This window comes from Microtus ochrogaster, linkage group LG4, assembly GCF_000317375.1.
Source record: "Microtus ochrogaster isolate Prairie Vole_2 linkage group LG4, MicOch1.0, whole genome shotgun sequence".
NCBI lineage: Eukaryota > Metazoa > Chordata > Mammalia > Rodentia > Cricetidae > Microtus > Microtus ochrogaster.
This window is the reverse complement of record NC_022030.1, coordinates 64,017,950-64,037,265: the sequence shown is the minus strand read 5'-3', so window position 1 is coordinate 64,037,265 and position 19,316 is coordinate 64,017,950. Positions and strand designations below refer to the sequence as shown.

Sequence of the window (19,316 nt, the reverse complement as noted above, 5' to 3'; positions counted from 1 at the left end):
GATACAGAAATTGAAAGAACTGAGTTCACTACACCACAGCCTGTTTTGGTATATTTTTAATCTACACCTTTTCTGAGTGTTTCAAAGCTGGTTAATGTGGTATTTAATGCTTTATGAAGTATCCCTTTGTCCCAGGGTAGCTTTCTTAAAGGTCAGAAGACCCATCCCTTTTGTTATGGTGTTCCCAGCAGTACTTGGCATGTTGAGTGTTCAATAAATATTTGCTAAATCTCAGCAGCTTCATTCCACAGCTTCATAGGGGACAGAATTTATACTCTGTGGACTCCAAATGGGTCCTTTCCACTGTGGCTGACCCATGGTACCACGTGTCTTAGGATGTCCCTCCAACTGCTGGTGGTCCAGGTTTGTCACTTGATGTGTGGTGCCGCTGGGCTATGTCTCTGTGTATATAGATTCTCCTCCAGGAACAGTAGTAGGAAGATAGATAGGCGTTTGTTTGTTTGTTTTTTCTAAACTTGTAAAAGCAAAAATAATGAAAGCAACTCTACTCAGAGCATACTCTCATCTCACCTCCACACCTTTGTAATGGAAGCATGAATGGATAGGACAGATTCAGGTTCGAGTGGCACAGCCAGCCATTCCTTCTCTCTAGATTTGATGTTTCCCTTGGACTTCACTTTCTTCCTTAGCAGCTTCCCAAGCTGGCAAGGCTGACGTGAGGGCTTTCTGGCTTCTTGTGGGTACTTCACAGGTACTGTGTTTTTTGTCTTTTGTTCTGCTGAATGAAAATGTTTGTTGTGGCTGCCTTGAGAGGGCCTCTGTGTAGACTAAATAGATGGTCTGTGAACACATGTGGTCTTGGTCAGTTGAGCAAAAAATCAAAGCCAGGGACTGGAGAGATGGCTCTGAGGTTAAGAGCATTGCCTGCTCTTTCAAAGGTCCTGAGTTCAATTCCCAGCAACCACATGGTGGCTCATAACCATCTGTAATGGGGTCTGGTACCCTCTTCTGGCCTGCAGGCATACACACAGACAGAATATTGTATGCATGATAAATAAATAAATATTTTAAAAAAAATCAAAGCCAGTTCTCTCCAGTATTGCTGCTAGAGGGACCACCTGAGAATCTAGAGATTCTATACCTAGAGACCTGGCATTGTCCCAGTTTCTACACTGTCTTCCCCTTTCCAAGTGACCACTTAATCACCTGTTATATTTTATATTTTTGTTTATTTTTTTCTTGAGAATTTAAAAGTTTGTCTCTGTTTGCCTCCCCTCATGTTTTATGTTTTCCTGCTGCAGAGGGAGCTGCTCACCTTTCTTTGTCTTTACTGTTCTGAGGACCTTGTTGCAGCTTGTTAAAGAGCAACCAAATTAGCCTAAATGTGGATCCCCCCACATCCTAAGGAGACCTGGTATCAAAAAACAAGGTGGGATGCCTGAAGCACAACATTCAGGGTTGGTCCCCTGGCTTTCATGTATATAACCACACAACATACCCCTGTGCAAACATGCATGTTCACAACGTACCGATTTAGATCAAGTGGGTACAGTAACCTTCCTCTGCTCCAACACCATAAGCAAATTCATGTGCTTCAGAGCTATATGCACTTGGCCTTACTTGTTCTCATCACAGGGGGATACTAAGGAGATACACAACTTGTTGCAGGGGGCTGCTGTGTGGGGAAATCCATGCCCAAATGAATGGCGGCATGACCGCAGCTGGCCAGAGCCACGAGAGACTCTAGTAGTCCCTGTTGGGTGCCAGCTGTTGGAGGAGGTCGCTTGTTGGTTCCCAACCGCCCAGCTAGCTTAGACCTGAAATAATCACACAGAAACTGTATTAATTAAATCACTGCTTGGCCCATTAGCTCTAGTTTCTTATTGGCTAACTCTTATATTAATTTAACCCATTTCTATTAATCTGTATATTGCCACGTGGCTGTGGCTTACTGGGTAAAGTTGCCAGCGTCTGTCTCCGGTGGCTCCATGGCTTCTCTCTCTGACCCTGCCTCCTTTTTTCTCAGCATTCACTTTAGTATTCCTCGCTTAGCTCTGTTCTTTTGTCCTGTCACAGGCAAGACAGTTTTTTTTTAATTCATTAACCAATAAAAGCAACACATAGACAGAAGGACTTCCCACACCAACAACTAGGGACACACAATGTTCTACACTGAGTGTCTCATGGCAAGAGAGTATAGACTAAAGCATATCTGGGTATCCACCATCCTGGAGATTTTCCAGCTCCACAGAGCAGGACCCACATCTGGCACTGTCAGTGTGACTGCACAGACCTTCCCCCCCCCCCCCGAAGACCTCTAAAATACTAATTTTGGGAAAGTGTCCATAGATTTATTTTCTTACCAAAGAGAACCAATTTTAATTGCCAGTGCCCTGGTTTCTCTCCAACAACACCAATATTAAAAGTGACCATATCTCAAACCCCCTATACCATAAAAGTTTGTACTAAGAATAGGGGAGATGCCCCATTCTTGTCTTCACTGATGTGAGGAAGGACTGAATCAGCAAAGAACCAAAAAAGGTAATCTCTAAATTCCCACGATCTGTTCAACAGCCCGTCCTTCATCTGGAGTTCATAGCAAATACCTGCCAGCACAGCCAAGCACATTCTCTCCTGGCACTGCCAAGATCTCAGTGGCCCAGTGATGCTGCAAGGGCTGTCACCACAGTGCTCACTACCACTTCCTCAGTCCTGGCTAAAGATATAGAGTTGGTAAGAAAGATGGCTTGGTTGTCTCTGGCACAAGTAGCTTCAACATTCCCCCATTTCTGACAGAAATACAATGTCTAGTGCTGCAGCAGCCACACCTAGGCCCTGAAATAAATAAGCAACTAGGTGCATTTCTGTCAAATAAAGGTCACTGTCCACTCTAACTAGTACTGAATGCTGGTGTCCCCAAGGTCCAAGCCACAACACATGAAATAGACTTCATCTCAAGCCATTTTCTTCACTGACCTATGTCATGTCACTTGATCCAGTGTTTTGATTACAAATGTGATTGCAAAAAAATTACAGTTTTATTTTCATGGGCTCTGTGGATTGAACTTGGGTCCTTATATTGTGCTGCAAACAATTTGCTGACTGGACATTCTCTCCAGATACCTTCATCTCTTCATTTCTTCCCTTGTCTGATTCATATTTAATTTTTTACTTTTAGTTATGTATATATTTGTGTGTATGTGTGTAGATATGTGCATGTGAGTTAGGTGGCTGTGGAGGCTAGAGGCATCAGATCTCCCAAGTAGTTGTGAGCTGCCTGATGTGGGTACTGGGAACTGAACTCTGGTCCTCTGCAAAAAACAGCACTGCTCTTAAATTCTGAGCCATCTCTCTAGCTCTGTCTCGTATTTTTAAATCGGACTTCCGAATCTACTCCCTGATGTGGGCCCATGTGACCTATGTACAATGGTCAAGCAGTGGTCTGAGCTATCCATTTTCCTACTCCTATTGGGTTCTGTCTGTACATTAAGGAGCAGCTGTGGGTATCTCAGGACCATGTACTTGACCTCCTCAGATGTCTGCTGTCTGCAGAGGGACACTGTTCACATTACTGTGCCCTGTGTCTTTATACCCCATTTTATATCTCTTTGCTCTGTGGCCTGAGCTGCTATCTGAGCTATTGTCTGCTCTGTGTCTGTGTTTGAAGAAAGGAGGCAGGAAAGAGAATATATCCTCACATGTGCCAGAACCCTTTCTATGGCTGTCCCTGACTCTCACTGGCTCTGTGGTGGGGAGGGTCTGCCAGACCAGCAGCATTTCCTTCAGTGCCTTATGCAGCCTTCCATTGCAAAACTCAGCACACAATTTCAGGGTGCAGTTATCTTAACCACATTTAAAAGTTAACTGTTTTAGACTGAGTGTTTAAAAATATCTGTAGCATATCTGTAGTACTCAGGAGCATGAATCAGGAGACAAAATGTAGTTTCTGAGAAAGCTTCAAAGAAACACCGGTTTTTATCTTTCTCTGTCCTTTTCCGCTGCAACCCACGAGGGTCTCCATCTGAGCATGTTTGTCCTATAAATAGAACAGCAGGTCTCTTTGGGCAACCCAAGCTTGCAGACTGTGGTCTACTTTCTGAAAGATGTTTGTGTGTCTGTGCGTGTTTGTCTGTGTATATGGGTTGTGGTGGGGATTGTGCTTTAATTTTGCTTTTCCTCTTTTGTAGCACATTTGAAAAAAAACCCCTCTAATCTGTCCTTTAAAGATAATTTGAAACTTTTTTTGGGTTCAGCATATTGGTTTTGCTGCCTTATTTTTATTTTAAAATTTATACTTAGGAAAGAAATGGAAGCAATTTCTTCCCCTTCAAAGGTAAGGAGACTGAATGGGGTGAGGAGGTATTGCTACAAGTGAGCCCTTTAAGGTCCATAGAAAAGGCTCTCTGTTTGTGCTCTAGACATCCATGGGCTGGTGGTGTTATGTGCAAATGTATCTGACAGTCGTGTCATTCATGTGAACTAGGATCTGTAAAGGGTGCTCAGAATCAAAGTTGATTACAGCTCTTCCATGCTGCAGATCTTAGGCTCCTTTGATAGTTCTCTGTCATAGTACAGGGCCTGCATGTGAGTGACTAGCTGTATGTGTTTCTTTTTGGATTGTTCCGTCATGTTGTGTTTCCCTTGGTACTCTTTAACTGCCTGGGAGATAGGGTGAGTGACACCTTCAGAAGTAAGAGGTGAAGGTAGTAGACACTACAACATGAGGAACTGACTGTGCTCATCAACAGTTTTTCCCCTGGTTTGGTCATGGGTTAGCTGATATAGTACCAGGTAGGTACCAGAGCAGAGTCCATTCTGGTGAGCCTGTGGGTAAATATGGGCACATGCATCCCCCAAGCCCAGAATGTGCCTCAGGAAGATGACTTGTGTCAGGAGGAGAAGAGGAAATCCCAGTCACCATGTAGTGGCCTGTGTGACTTGACTTGAGTTTGTGGGCCCTGAACTTGACTTTGTGTGTTTAAGGGGTGAGGAAACTGGGGTTTGGTTTTATTGTCCCTCTACCTCCCCTATGATAAACAGAGTTTGAGGCCTAGTTACACAAATGTGCTGTCTTTGTATTTTGGCACATTTAAATGACCTGAGGTTTCTGTGTCTTGTTCACTTTGGTTTTATGTTACGAAGTTTTAAATATTCTCAAATATCTAAGTGCTTCATACATACACTATTTAGAAAAATTGCTTAATGGGCAAACCTGCATGGGGTTGCTCAGCTGTTTGCTGTAGTGTAAAGAAAATGCTGAATGCAGAGTTGGGTTCTTGTTCTCCTGGATACTATTCGGTTTTATTGTCTTTTCTTTGCAATGCTGGGGATCCAACTCAGGGCCTTGAGCATGCTAGACAAACATTCTATACTGAGCTATACCCAGCCTGTTTATTAATGTTGACTGTATTAGTGACTTAGTGGTTCAGGGCATCTGGCCATTCCTTGAGCATTTGAGTTCCAAGTGGTATGTAGGGCTCAGTGTCCACTAGGAGCCAAGTACATGGGACAAATGAAGGAGGACAGTTCTAACTGAGCAGGGGAAGTTCTCTGGGGAGAAGGAAATATTTTCTGTAATATAATGGGCTTATCAGTATCATGGGGAGGTGGGGGAGATGAGTGTTAGATGCTTATACTGACCTCAGAGCGATGCAGAGGACTGAGCAGAACACAGGCCTGGAGCCACACTGAAACCCAGAGCAATGGACGTGGACAGTTTTGGCAACAGGATTCTGAGAAATGGCAGGAGGCCAGAGAACACAAAGGCAGGGCCAAGAATAGCTGAAAAATACCAAATACTGAAGCTGGAGAATTTGCTGGTTCTGTGTCCCAGTTGTCCCCAGCTGCTACTTCCTGGAGTCCTTTGAACCTCAGTTTCCCTTTTGCTAATCTGCTGGGCATAGCTAGGACACATTTTGGGTCTCTAACACAGGTATTCTGTGGTCCCTTAGAGAACTGGTATGCTCTATCCCCGCTTTGCAGCACAGAGCTTAGCCTGTATAGAGGTCAAGGTCTGGGAGAGAATGAAAACCGTTCTGGTAGGCTGCCTAGCCCTTTAGAGGCACACTTTGCTCCTCAGTCATGACAGAGTGTTTCAGGGCGACGGGCACCTCAGAAATGCAAGCTCACAGTGTGCTTCTATGCTTTCAGACCATCCTTAAAGAGGGCATGCTGACCAAACAGAACAACTCGTTCCAACGATCCAAAAGGAGGTACTTTAAGCTTCGAGGACGAACACTGTACTATGCTAAAACTGCAAAGGTAAGGCCCTGTGAGAGGATCAAACTCAGGAGCCATCATTTAGGGACTGAGCACTTGTGCATAGGATGAATTCTTGTAAATCAGTTATTTCTAGCTGTTTTTTTTTTTATTTATTGTTTGTTCTTTTGCTTGTTTTGATCATGCTGGAATTGAACCCAGGGCCTTGGATGTGCTAGGCAGATTCTACCACTGAACTACAGTCCTATTTTTATCTGGCTTATAATACTAGGTGTCAGGTTTTATTTGTCACTACGCATGCTTTATTTCTTGTAAAAATTATTTTTGTTCATGTCCCTTAACAATGGAAAATGGTCACAAAACTAACTTTATTACAGTTAGTTTCCTTTCAGAAAGAAGGGTATCACAGGCTCATGGATCTTTTATTACGGGCTAAGAGTTCCTCAGGTCATTGGGCATCTTAGTGTGTGAGCAGAAATATTCAGGTCTTTATCTCAAAGCTTCCCAGCAGCTGGCCCTGGGTGGTAAGTTCCTGGCTATGTTGAGACTCAAAGCTGGATTCCCCAGGCAGGCAGATGTTGTCAGAGGAGCAGCTGGGATGCTGCTGCTCTGGTCCAGTGAATGTACTGTCAGATTTCAAATCCCAGTGTGCAGGCTGGTAGTCCTAACACCTGTGCTTTTGTCTCAGCATTGGTGGCAGTTCTGATACTTGGGCATTAAGAAGTCATTTTGCAAAGCATCCCTGGAGAGTTAGTTTGCTGAAATTAGAAATGGAACAAGGCAACATGTTTAGAAAGGCTTCTGACCACAGCTATGGTTATTTCAGTCCTATTGGTGGGGGTGGGGAAGATTTTCGTAGTTGCTAATCTTTTCTCTAGGGGTTCCAGGAGGAGGGGGTGTGGCTTGGACCTTAGTGGAGAGAGGATGGGAACTCAGGGCATCCCTAAATCTGACTGGGCCTCTCTAATATTAAATTCCTGTGCTCTATTCCCTGATTTCCTTATGGCTGGGTTCCTCCTATTAGGGCCTGTCTCTTTTCCCTGTAGTTTTTGTTTTAGTTGGAACTTTTCTCCTAAATGTGCTCGCTGGAGAAATCCAAGCCAGAGAGATCCTCTGACTCTGAACCTTGACTTACTGTCTCAAATTTAAAAAAGGAAGCTCTGGTTTTGTTTGCTCCAAAAACAAGTATAGAAAGAAATGTCAGCATTGCTGTTGTAATGTACCCATTGATGAACTCTGTGGATTGAAAGTCACAAAATACTTGTGATCCATGCTCTTTGGAAGAGGCAGGTAGGCAGGTGGTTGCATGAGTTTCACATGGTGGAATGATCAAATGCTGAGTTTTCAAGGAACCTGGGCTTGTAGGGATGGGTAGGAAGAGTGGTGGATAGCACCACCAGTGCTTGGAATATGTCTGCCCTGGCTTACCTGAGACCCTCTGTTTGTATCTCTCCAGTCGATCATATTTGATGAGGTAGACCTGACTGATGCCAGCGTGGCAGAATCCAGCACCAAAAATGTCAACAACAGTTTCACGGTAAGATTCTAAGACACACCCTTTTCCAAGATTGCTTTTCTTTCTCATTGGAATGTGGCATGAAGTAGTTCAGACTTTCTTATACCCTTCCTGATTGAAGGGATTTCTGGTAAATGTTGAATTTCATGCTAAAGGCAGTACTGTGGCTGTGACTGGAGAATAACAGAATTCGGTAATGTAAGCCAAAGCAAGGTCTAAATGAAATGTTTTTAAAGTGTTGCTGCTTATATATTAACATTTTTTTTTACAGAGACTATTTATTTGTGTATTTATTTATTTGATTTTTTGGAACCAGCTGTGTAGACCAAACTGGCCTTCAACTTAGAGATCTGCCTGTCTCTTCCAAAGTGCTGGGATTAAATTAAAGGTGTATAAAAGGGTATACCACCACATCTGGTTTATTTTTCTGATAATTTGAGAAAGCCAGAAAAATTTATGCTAAGACAAATGAAAATTGACCATAATTCACCCAGCTTACAACATAGGGTATTAATTTTTTTTTTCCTCTCCTGAGACAGGGTTTGTTTGTAGCTTTGGAGCCTGTCCTGGAATTCGGTCTGCAGACCAGGCTGGCCTCAAACTCACAGAGAGAGTCACCTGTCTCTGACTCGCCAGTGCTGGGATTAAAGGCATGCACCACCACCGCCCAGTAGAATATTAATATTTTGATATAGTTTTTTTGTATTTGAACTCGTTCTCTTCCAAATTTGTAACAATTATGTAATACCTTTTTTTTTTTTTTTTTTTTGGTCAAAGTTCTAAGACCTCAAAGGCAGCCAGCTACTCACTCTGGTGTCATCTTGGTTCAGCCTTTTTTTTTTTTTTTTTTTTTTTTTTTTTTTAAATGCTTCTATCGCCCAAGAAAGCCTGCGGCTTCCCCGTGGGTTTATCTTTGTTGATTCTTTTTTTTTTTTTTTTTTTTTTTTTTTGCATCTTGAAATCAGACTTTTTTTTTCTTTTGAAAACTTTTGGTGACTCTCTCCTCTCATAGTTGATCTAGATATGCACATTATTTATATAGCACTTTCTTTTAAGACTTTATAAAGTCACAGGCTGACTTTAGCAGGATCAAGGATTACTTCTACTGGTGGCATTGGAATTTTTTTTTTTTAACAGAATTTCTCTGTGTAGCTCAACTGCCCTGGAACTCACTCTGTAGACCAGAGATCTGCCTGCCTCTGCCTCCTCAGTGCTGGGATTAAAAGCATGAGCCATCACTGCCCAGTGGCACCTTTAAAAGTTTATATTTTTATGACTAAGCTAGCTCATATACACAGTATTTGTCTTCTAATTTCTAAGATTATTCTTTTAGGTGTTGGTTTGGGATTATTTTAGGCCTGTGGATAAATTGTTGATGCTGATGTTGGACCCATTGTATTTTGTGTTGGTGTAATTGCTGTAGGCTTTACCTTGTGTTTATTTAACTAGCTGGGCTTTCCTCATGACTCTCTTCATTTCCATTGTCCTTAGAGTATTTGTACTTTTCCATTAATTTTGTTGTTTACTCACTGATTGGGGAAAGGCATTTAAACCATGTAGGTGAACTGTTCTTGGATTTGTGTTTTGTTTGCTTTGTTTTCTTGAGAGATTTTCTACAGCCCACACTAACCTGGACTTTATAAAAAGCCAAGACCACCTAGGACTCAGGCAGCAGAGGCAAGTGGATTTCAGTGAGTTCGAGGCCAGCCTGGTATACAGAGCTAGTTCCAGGACAGCCAGGACTACACAGAGAAACCTGTTTCATAAAATAAATAAATAAATAAATAAATAAATAAATAAATAAATAAATAAATAAATAGAAAAAAGAAGCCAAGACTAGTTGTGAGTCTCTTGCCTCTCTTCCCAAAGGCTGATATTAGAGGCATACACCATATGTGATTTATTTAATTGTTTGTTTGTTTTTTTTAGAGACAAGATTTCTCTGTGTATCCTTGGCTGTTCTAGAATTCCTTCTTGTAGACCAGGCTGTTCTGGAATTCACAGAAATCAGCCTGCCTCTGCCTTCTAAGTACTAGTGTTAAAGATGTGCGCCTGCACCGCTGGCCTCATTTATTTACTTTTTAATTTTATTTTCTGATGTACTAGGAATTGAGCCATGGACTTTGTGCATGATAGTTTACTCACTGAACTATATCCCAACCTCCCATTCCTCCCCCCCCAACCTTGTTTTTTGAGACAGGGTTTTTCTGTGTAACAGTCTTGGCTGTCCCGGAATTCGCTCTGTAGACCAGGCTGGCCTTGAACTCAGAGATCTACCTGTCTCTGCCTCCCAAATGCTGGGAATAAAGGTGTGAACCACCACCTACCTCAAACCCTTTTTATAGTTTTTTAAAGTTATTATTTATTTATTTATTTATTTATTTATTTATTTATTTATTTATTTGTGTGTGTGTGTGAGAGAGAGAGAGAGAGTGTGTCTGCATGTGTTTGTGTACCATGTCTATGCCTGGTGAGTAATAAATCCCTTGAGACTGGAATTACAGGTAGTTGTGAGTTGCCGTGTATGTTCTAGAAATAAAATCTGGGTCCTCTGAAAAAAGCAGCAAGTTCTCTTAAGTCCTTAACCATGTTTTCAGTCCTTCTTTAGAGTTTTTAATAGGGCCTTTTTATCCCAGTTTGGCCTGGGACTTACTATGCAGCCTACGCTGGCCTTAGGTTAATGCTCCAGCTTTAGCCTCTTGAGTGCTGGAACTGCAGGCAATGTCTTCTTTTTCTTTTTTAAAAATGTTACTTTTTAAAGATTTATATGTATATGTGTGTGCCTATGTGAGCTTATGCATTGTGTGTGCATGTAGTACTCACAGAGGCTAGAAGAGAGTATCCATATTCCCTGGAACTGGAGTGAAAGTACCTGACATGGCAGCTCAGGTCCTCTGAAAGAATAGCACGTTCCTAACTTCTGAGCTACCTCTCTAGCTTTTTAAAATTATTTTATTTTTTTAATTATGTGCATATATGTGCAGGCGCTGAAAGAGACCAGAGGCATTAGATTCTCCCTAGAATTGGAGATCCAGGTGGTTGTGAGCTGCCTGATGTGGGTGCTGAGGATTGATTCAATGATATCTTCATGCATTGGTCATTTCGTGAATTTCCATGTATAACATACCAGCTCTGGCCAACTTCTTGATCTCTCTTATGAGTCAGTATTTGTCACTGTTTTAATTTTCCCCATGTCTTATCATTCCATTGTATTTATATGCATCTGTTACTTAAGTTTACTCATTGTAAATATGAGAAATTTGAATGGCAATGTTGTTAATCTATTGTAACTTAGGAGTATTTTGCTCAAGTCCTCTTGTGACTTTGTGTCTATTTGCTTGGTCATAGACTTTGTTTCGTTCTTTGGAACCTTTGCTTGGTCATCGATTCAACAGGTGATTTTTCAGAGCTTCCCTGGGCCACATACTTGAGGGTCAAAGTTCAGCAAGCAGGGAGAGGAGTTCTTTTTATTAAACTTATATCCTTGTGGAGAATTGGGAGAATAAAACCAGAGTAAGTCCCCAGAGGAACCTAAGAATCTGCCTTTGACTGTTTTCTTCACCAGATAAAGGACCTGGATAGCAGGCTATGTTTCTCTTCTCTTTTTTTCTTCTTCTCCTTCTCCCTGCCTTACTTTCCCTGCTCTTTCTTTAACAAAAGATTATTCATTTATTTATATATATGAGTGTTTATATGTGTACCATGTGGGTACCTGGTTCCCATGGTGGCCAGAAGAGGGCCTGGAACTAGAATCACAGATGGTTGTGGGTGCTGGTAACAGAACTTGGGCCCTCTGCAAGAGCAGCAAATGTTCTTAACCACTGAGCCATCTTTCCAGCCTCTCTTCTTCCCTTACTGAAGCAACAAAGAGATTTTGTTAGTTTGAAACAATAAAACATAGTGTTTAAAGTCTAGACTCTGAAAGCCGAAAGAAGTCCTGGCTCAACCTTACTAGCTGATGATATTGGGTGAATCATGTGACTTTGAGCATCAGGTTCTTCATCTAAGGAATGAAGTCTTTGGGGTTGCCTGGAGCTCCAAATTAATGAGTACAATGAAGTCTTGGTAAAGTGGTTGATGTTAGTATCAGGATGATAGGTACCCACTGAGTAGTCAGTGGGGAAGCAAGAACAGTAAATTAATTTATTATATCATTTGGCTCCTAACTGGAGCTTCTTCTAGTTTGGTATTATTACATTTCTGAAATATTACAATTTTTATATTTGCTGAGTAACATCTAACTGAACACAGTTGCTGTAGATTGTTCTCAATTTTACCACACCCAAGGCCATATAGCCATATCATTTGACCCCTTAGGTCATAGAAGCAATACCAGTTGGGTTGAACCTTAAAGAGGAAAGACAAGTTTTACTGGAATGTTCCTGAAATAGAAAATCTTTGAAAAGAACTGTTCTCAGCTCAGTTTAAGGAGTGCTATAAATCTTGAGTGGCTCCTTAATTCTTGATGTTACTGGAGGGTCTGTTCTCCTGTCTACCATCTTTGCTTGCTCTAACATGTCCTAGTATGATCTTGCTCCCGCCACTGCTTTTAGAAAGTGCTAGATGCACAGTTGCCTGCTGGTCTTGTGTCTGAAGGGGCCTCCCTGTATCCTCTGGAGACCCTGTCCTTCTCTTGGAGATCATGTGAAGCTACCCAAGTGAAATCTTCATTGCCTGTGCTGTGCTTAGGAAGCTGTCCTCTGCTCCTTCAGAGTAGTACCAAGCTGTGCTGAAGCATCCTTTGGGACTCCAAAGTTGCTGGTACTACCTCTAGGGATTCTAAAGTTAACTTACAAATGATATTTCAAGGCTGCCTAGGATTTGGGAGGTATAGCCAGGTTTAGGACCTCTCTTGAGGATACTTTATTCCACTCATGTGAGGTTGAATCATCACTTAGTAATGGGTGTCCTTGGTGACACTGTTTTAGGATGTCTTAAGTTTGAGGTCAAGAGAGGCTTAGGGTCCTAGCACCTTACCTCTGGGCTGACTGTCTCTGAGTGATTGCAGTTACTTAGAGGTCTTGCTGTTCCTTCATCCAGCTTGGGCATGAGGATGTGGGGCTGCTTCTTTCTTGGATCCTTTCTGGTAAATTTAGGGTCCTCATGTTTGGGTAGGCAGTTTCGAGGCAACCAGGAACAGCACTGGTTCTTTGTGTATGTCTGTGCACAGAAGCAAATTCAAAAACTTGATTATTCATGGGGAATGTGGTACTCACTTGACAGCAAGGAAGGCTTATACTGGTTACCAGATTTCTAAAACAAATAAATTGGAAAACATGTAAATTTTTGAAAATTTTGATTTTACTTTTTCTTCCCCCAACAGTCTTATATTGTAGCAAGATCTGTATTGGAAACCTGAAAAGTATTTGGTGAATGAATGTTCCCACTTTCTGGAAGATGTCTCACATGAGATATGAAATAACTAGTTATAGAGTCAATAGTAAGCAGGCTAGGAAAAAGCCCAAACACAACCAGGCACTGTGTGTGTGTGTGTGTGTGTGTGTGTGTGTGTGTGTGTGTGTGAGAGAGAGAGAGAGAGAGAGAGAGAGAGAGGAGAGAGAGAGGAGAGAGAGCTGGATGTGGGTCCTTTGCAGGGAGAGAGATGTGGGAAGAGTCAATGAATGTCTTAGGGTTTTATTGTTGTGAAGAGACACCATGACCACAGCAAGTCTTATAAGGAAAGCATTTAATTGTAGAATGGCTTACAGTTCAGTGATTTAATCCATTATCATCATGGTGGGAAGCATGGTAGCATGCTGGCCAACATGGTGCTGGAGAAGGAGCTGAGAGTTCTACATTCAGATTGGCAGGCAGCAGGAAGTGAATGTCACACTAGATCTGGCTTGAGCATTTGAGAACTCAAAGCCCACCTCCTATTGACACATCTCCTTCTACAAAGCCACACCTACTCCAACAAGGCCACACTCCGTAATAGTGCCACTTCCTATGAGACTATGGGGGGCATATTTCTTTCAAAGCACTACAATTAGGGAAGAAGAGTCTGGGAGCATTTGTTTGTTCTGAAAACCACAGTTGTGCCTCTTAGGTACTGGGCTCCATGGATGGGTTAGTTAGTTATTCATTTTTCTTAAAGTGTTTAGATCAGAGTAACGATTTTAAAACAAGTTTAAAATAAAGGGATATGTCAAATTGCTATGGCTCAGCAGCTTTATTCCCCCCTTTAGTTTTTCCAAGAGAAACATTGTTTTGCTTTATGATGTTTGCTGTATGGTGTGTTACATCATACAAGTGTAATTCTGTATTCTGCTTTATTTACCAGCTTGTGATAAATGTCTCCCTGTCACGAGCTTCTGTAACATGTGCTATCTGTAGCGGTAAGTCTTTTACCATGTCAGATGTTACAGTTTGCAAGTTAACTCCTCCTAGCACTTGAACTGAGGGGGTCTGGCTAGTCATTTAAGTTACTGTTAGAAAAGTGTCTCACATTAAGGAAGGGACATATGTGGCGGTTAATGTGGCTTCCCCTGCGGAGTAGCTCTTTCTGTCTCTCTGCCTTCTCTGCTCAGATGTGCAGCTTCTTTTTGTTGACCCAAGTACTTCTTCCCACCACCTGTCTTGCAGGTCGATTAGAGACAGCTTCCCCGTGTGTCACCAGACTTCTAAAGGGAGCCCATGGTAAAACTCTTATGTGATATCCTCAGAATTTGGCTTGGTACTTTTGGTTGCTACCTCCACTCCACCATGAGCCAGCACTTGGTCATAAGGCCACATTGTGCAGCTGTTGTGGTAGAGACCTGGTGGGTATTAATATCCTTGTGGTAATTTCTCTGAAATAACTAGGTCAGAGTAACCCCACTGTACACAAAAAGGAGTGAGTTCTCAGACTTGGGCTCAAAACTCTTTTTTCCCTTGGAAATATGGTGGAAGGACCAAACAGGATCCCTAAGTTTTATGAGATCTTCCTTGTTTATTTGTTTTTTGAAGCATGGCCTCACTATGTAGCCCAGGCTAGCTTGGAGCTTGTGATCTCCCAACCTCAGTCTCTTGAGTGCTGAGATTACAGGCATGTGTCACAATGTCCCATTTAAGAAAATCTTCCTTGTTAGCTCTGTGCCCGAGGGCAAGAGTCTTTATCTTTTTAGGTTTTCTTATCTGTGTGATGGGAGCAATACTAGGATCCTTTCATGGTGTTGGGTATTGGGTTGGTACAAAGCATATTCTATACATTTGCTGCCTTTCATTTCTACCATGACTGAGCCCCTGCTAAGCAGAAAAGTAATGGGATTTAACATGCTGACACTAAGCACTTAGTCTGATTTATTGGAATTCCAAAAGATTTCAAATGAGGCAGACTTTATAGATAGAGCTAACAGTAACACCTGTGGTCAGAGTGGATGTCGGGAAAGCAGTTTTCTCTTCTTAGGAGTTTTATGAATGTCAGGGTTCTTCCAAGGAACAGAGCTGATGGAGTATGGGTCACTATAGAGGAATCTGTACAACTAAATTATATGATCAGAGTTTGAATTGTCCCATAGTGGTGGTCTGCTGGAAAGCCAGTCAAACCAGTAGTTGTGCCGTCCAAAAACTAGGAATTTCAACAAGAGGGACCAGCAGTAGATGTAGCTTCAGTCTGAAGCTGACAGTCACTGGTACAAGTCATCCCAGCTCTGAGGAAGATGAGGCTCTCTGAGGTTTGCTAGCGTCCAACCTACCTGAGAAAACATGAACCATAGGTTCAGAGAGAAACCTGGCCTCAAAGGAACAAAGAAGAGTAATAGTCAAGGATATACCACAGACCCTTTTTCTAGTCTCTACTCATGTACACAGATGCATGCATCTCATACTCATATGCATACATTCACAAGCAAAGCACAAAGCCTAAAGAATCTGGAATCTGATCTGCACAGGGATGGTAGGAGCAAAAAGAATATGCTTAATAAGAGATAAGTAAGCTTGTACCTGGAGGCTGAGGCATTATGATTATAAATTTAAGATCTGGACTGTGTAAGTATATGTAGGTGATACCTTTGTTTAATTGCTAACTGAGTGATAAAGGAGCTTTATAATGGAAGAATTGTTCAGTAGTTCTGTGTGTGTTTTGCCTTTAGGGTTGTGGGTAAGCGGTGGCTCCCTGTTGGCCCTGAGTTTTTCATCTCTTCACAGCAGATGTCAGCCTCTGGGTGATCAGGGCTGTTCCATTGTGAGGAACTGTGACCTTTATCCAGATTTCAACATCGTTTTTCTTTCTCAGCTTCTTTAGATTTCTCTTATTTCCTGGATAAAACCCCTAATCAATCACTTTGGCTCGGAGAAGGGAAAAGCTGTCCATACTTGGCAGATTTCCCCCTTAGGAAAGACTTCCTAGTTCCTGTGGCTGTTGGCCTGGGTCTGAGGTAGACAGAACTGCATTTGAGGGTCCTGGGAGTCATCTTGTAGGCCATGTGTTGTTGCCCTACAGTCAGGAGCCTTGCTTCTCCTCTGGGAGTGGGTCCTTCTTTGTGCTCAGCTCAGGCTCCAGCGTGCCTAACCATGGCCTCACATGCCATCATACCTCAATGAGATGCCAGTTACTTCTCAGCCACCTTCTCAGGTACCTGCATTTTTATGTTGGTACGGCCCTGCCCAGCAGTGTTGGGCCTGAGGTTGCCAGCTCTTAGCACAGGGTGGGGCAATGGTTTAGAGCCCACCTTGATCAGTGGCAGGAGCTTGTGAGAACCATGCAGAGGAACTTTTACCCAACATATTCCGTGCTTTAAAATTCATTCTGTGTTCTCCAGATCTAGAAGCAGGAAGAAGGCCAGGCCTTGTGCCAGGTTGGTGACCATGTGTTTACCAAATGTGTGGCTTTGTTGGAGGCAGTACCCATGCCTGGGCCAAAGCTGGTTCAAAAGCTAGGCTTAGGCCAGTTCTCATAGTCACTCTAAGCAGAGAGAAGACACAGGTTTACTTGGCAGCCAGTGGTTTGGTGAGCAGAGAGTGCATTGTGGATGTGGGGTGGATTGGAGTCTGGGTGTGCTGTGTGGTTAGGTTATCAGAAGGGTTGCCGTGGACAAAATCTAAGCTTTTTAGCAGACTGTTGTTGCATGTGTGTGTATATGAAAATGTGTGTTTATTGTTAATATTCACTTGTCTTTTTTTACAAATGGCAGAGAAAATAAAAGCAGACAGTTGAATAACTGCCATTTGGTTCTAGTCAAAACTCTTAATGGTTTTATGAAGGAATTTTTGCTAAATGACAGGTGGAAAGGCCTTGGATAGTATTCTTTCTAAGAGTGTCTATGAAATTAACAACTAGTTGTTTTGCCAAGTGTCTTTTTTTTTTTTTTTGGATAAATGTGCCTATGGTGTGATGGAGCCAAGTTCTGTGTCTATATTGTTTTTGACCTTAGAAATATGGTGTCATTATTTAGAAAATTATGTGAAAAAAATCCTATCTGTCCCATAGTGCCTAATATTTCAGAGAGCAATGGTGTGATTGATTTATTTTCTTTAAATAGCTTGTTACCAGCCCTGTTTACTGACTCAGTGTGCCTTCCCTCCCATCTGAAGAAAACTCGAAGTCTGTGTGAGTCCTGTGTTCAGACAGAACTCTAGGAGCTGTTGGTGCTAGCTCTCAGAGAGATGTGAGGATGTCCTCCACTCAGCCTGCTGTAAAAAGTGTCCTGTGCAGGGCTGCACCCAGGGCTAGGTCCAGCCCACTCCCGCCCTGCTGGACTTTGCTTTAGAGAGTTGGCACAGCTTTTTCTATGGTCTCATTGTTCATGGCCGCAAAGGTTAGTAAGGGAGGATCGGGACACTCCAACATTTGGAAGATAATTGGGAGCGGGGTGAGGGGTAGGGGATTGGGGAGGTGGCTCTGTACCTTCTTTGACTTCAGACAAACAAACAGAAAGGCTGAAATGACATTGAACTTGGAAGTGGGGCCTTGGTGTGTGCCTTGCACCCAGCCCTGCTGACTTGCTTCTCAGGTGTCAGGCAAGAGCATGGGTACAATTTGCTGCCAGCCTTGTGCTGCCTTCTGAAGAGTGAACTTTAGGACCTGCTCTATTCAGGAAAAATCTAATCATACCAAAACTAGTTTGATTGTTTGTTGTACCCATAACTGGCTCACTGATTTGCCAGGGCAATGCCGATTTACATAACTGGTTGTAGCTGCCATAACACCATTACTTATTTTTAGATTCCACTTTGATTTGCATACACTTTCTAGCTTGGATGATATGCTGTATGGTCACACTGATCACCAGAAAGGTTGGTAATGTTCTTTAATGAATGCTTCAGTGTGCCAGCACATGCTGAGAGTAAAAGATTTTTATAGCTTAATTGATACAGAAATGCATCATACATTTAAGGTATGTGAGTTTTCATGTACATCTATCTGCTCAGGGACACACATATTGAAACTTGTCATAGTCAAGATAGTAAATATTTCTCTTATCTACATGGAAAGTAGAAAAAGACAAGATCTGCTGAGTACATTGGGAGTTTGGGAATCATGGGAGACGGTAGAAGGGGGTGGAAGGAAGGGAAGCTTTATGTTTAAGTACATGTGATAATTCTCTTTTTGTGTCTGGGTTACTTCACTCTCAAAATAATGTTTTCTAGATCCATCTATTTTCCTGCAAAATTCAAGATGTCATTATTTTTTTTTCTGCTGTGTAGTACTCCATTGTGTAAATGTACCATATTTTCCTTATCCAATCTTTGGTGGAGGGGCATTTAGGTTGTTTCCAGGTTCTGGCTATGACAAACAAAGCTGCTATGAACATAGTTGAGCACATGTCCTTGTGGCACGATTGAGCATCCTTTGGATATATACCCAAAAGTGGTATTACTGGGTCTTGAGGAAGGTTGTTTCCTAATTTTCTGAGAAATCACCACACTGACATCCAGAGGGGTTGTACCAGCTTGTATTCCCACCAGCAATGCAGAAGTGTTCCCTTTTCCCCACAAACTCTCCAGCATAAGTTGTCATCAGTGTTTTTGATCTTGGCATTCTTACAGGTGTAAGATGGAATATCAGAGTTGTTTTGATTTGCATTTCTCTGATGACTAAGGGTGTTGAACATTTCCTTAAGTGTCTTTCAGTCATTTTAGATTCCTCTGTTGAGAGTTCTCTGTTTAGGTCTGTACTCTATTTTTTTTATTGGATTATGTGATCTTTTTGTGTCCAATTTCTTGAGTTCTTTGTATATTTTGGAGATCAGACCTCTGATGTGGGGTTAGTGAAGATCTTTTCCCATTCTGTAGGCTATTGTTCTGTCTTGTTGACTGTGTCCTTTGCTTTACAGAAGCTTTTCAGTTTCAGGAGGTCCCATATATTAATTGTTTCTCTCAGTGTTTGTGCTGCTGGGGTTCTGTTTAGGAAGTAGTTTCCTGTGCCAGTGCGTTCAAGTGTACTTCCCACTTTCCAGTGTGGAAAAGTGTTTATGTTGAGGTCTTTGATCCATTTGGACTTGAGTTTTGTGCATGGTGATAGATATGGGTCTATTTTCATTCTTCTACATGTCATCCAGTTATGTCAGCACCACTTGTTAAATATGCTGTCTTTTTTCCCATTTGATATTTTTTGCTTCTTTATCGAAGATCAGGTGTTTGAAGATGTGTGGTTTGATATCTGGGTCTTCTATTCAGTTTCATTGGTCCTCCTGTCTGTTCT

At 42.1% G+C, this 19,316-nt stretch overlaps 1 protein-coding gene across 2 annotated transcripts in view; it reads left to right on the top strand.

The window, feature by feature from the left end:
* Positions 1–19,316, top strand: part of Dgkd (diacylglycerol kinase delta) — a 100,714-nt gene that overhangs the window by 27,550 nt on the left and 53,848 nt on the right. For both annotated transcript variants that reach the window (XM_026786257.1, XM_005361728.2), the window contains exons 2-3: positions 6,112–6,222; positions 7,637–7,717. In XM_026786257.1, the coding sequence (XP_026642058.1) occupies positions 6,112–6,222; positions 7,637–7,717 (192 nt within the window). The remainder of the gene's footprint in view (positions 1–6,111; positions 6,223–7,636; positions 7,718–19,316) is intronic.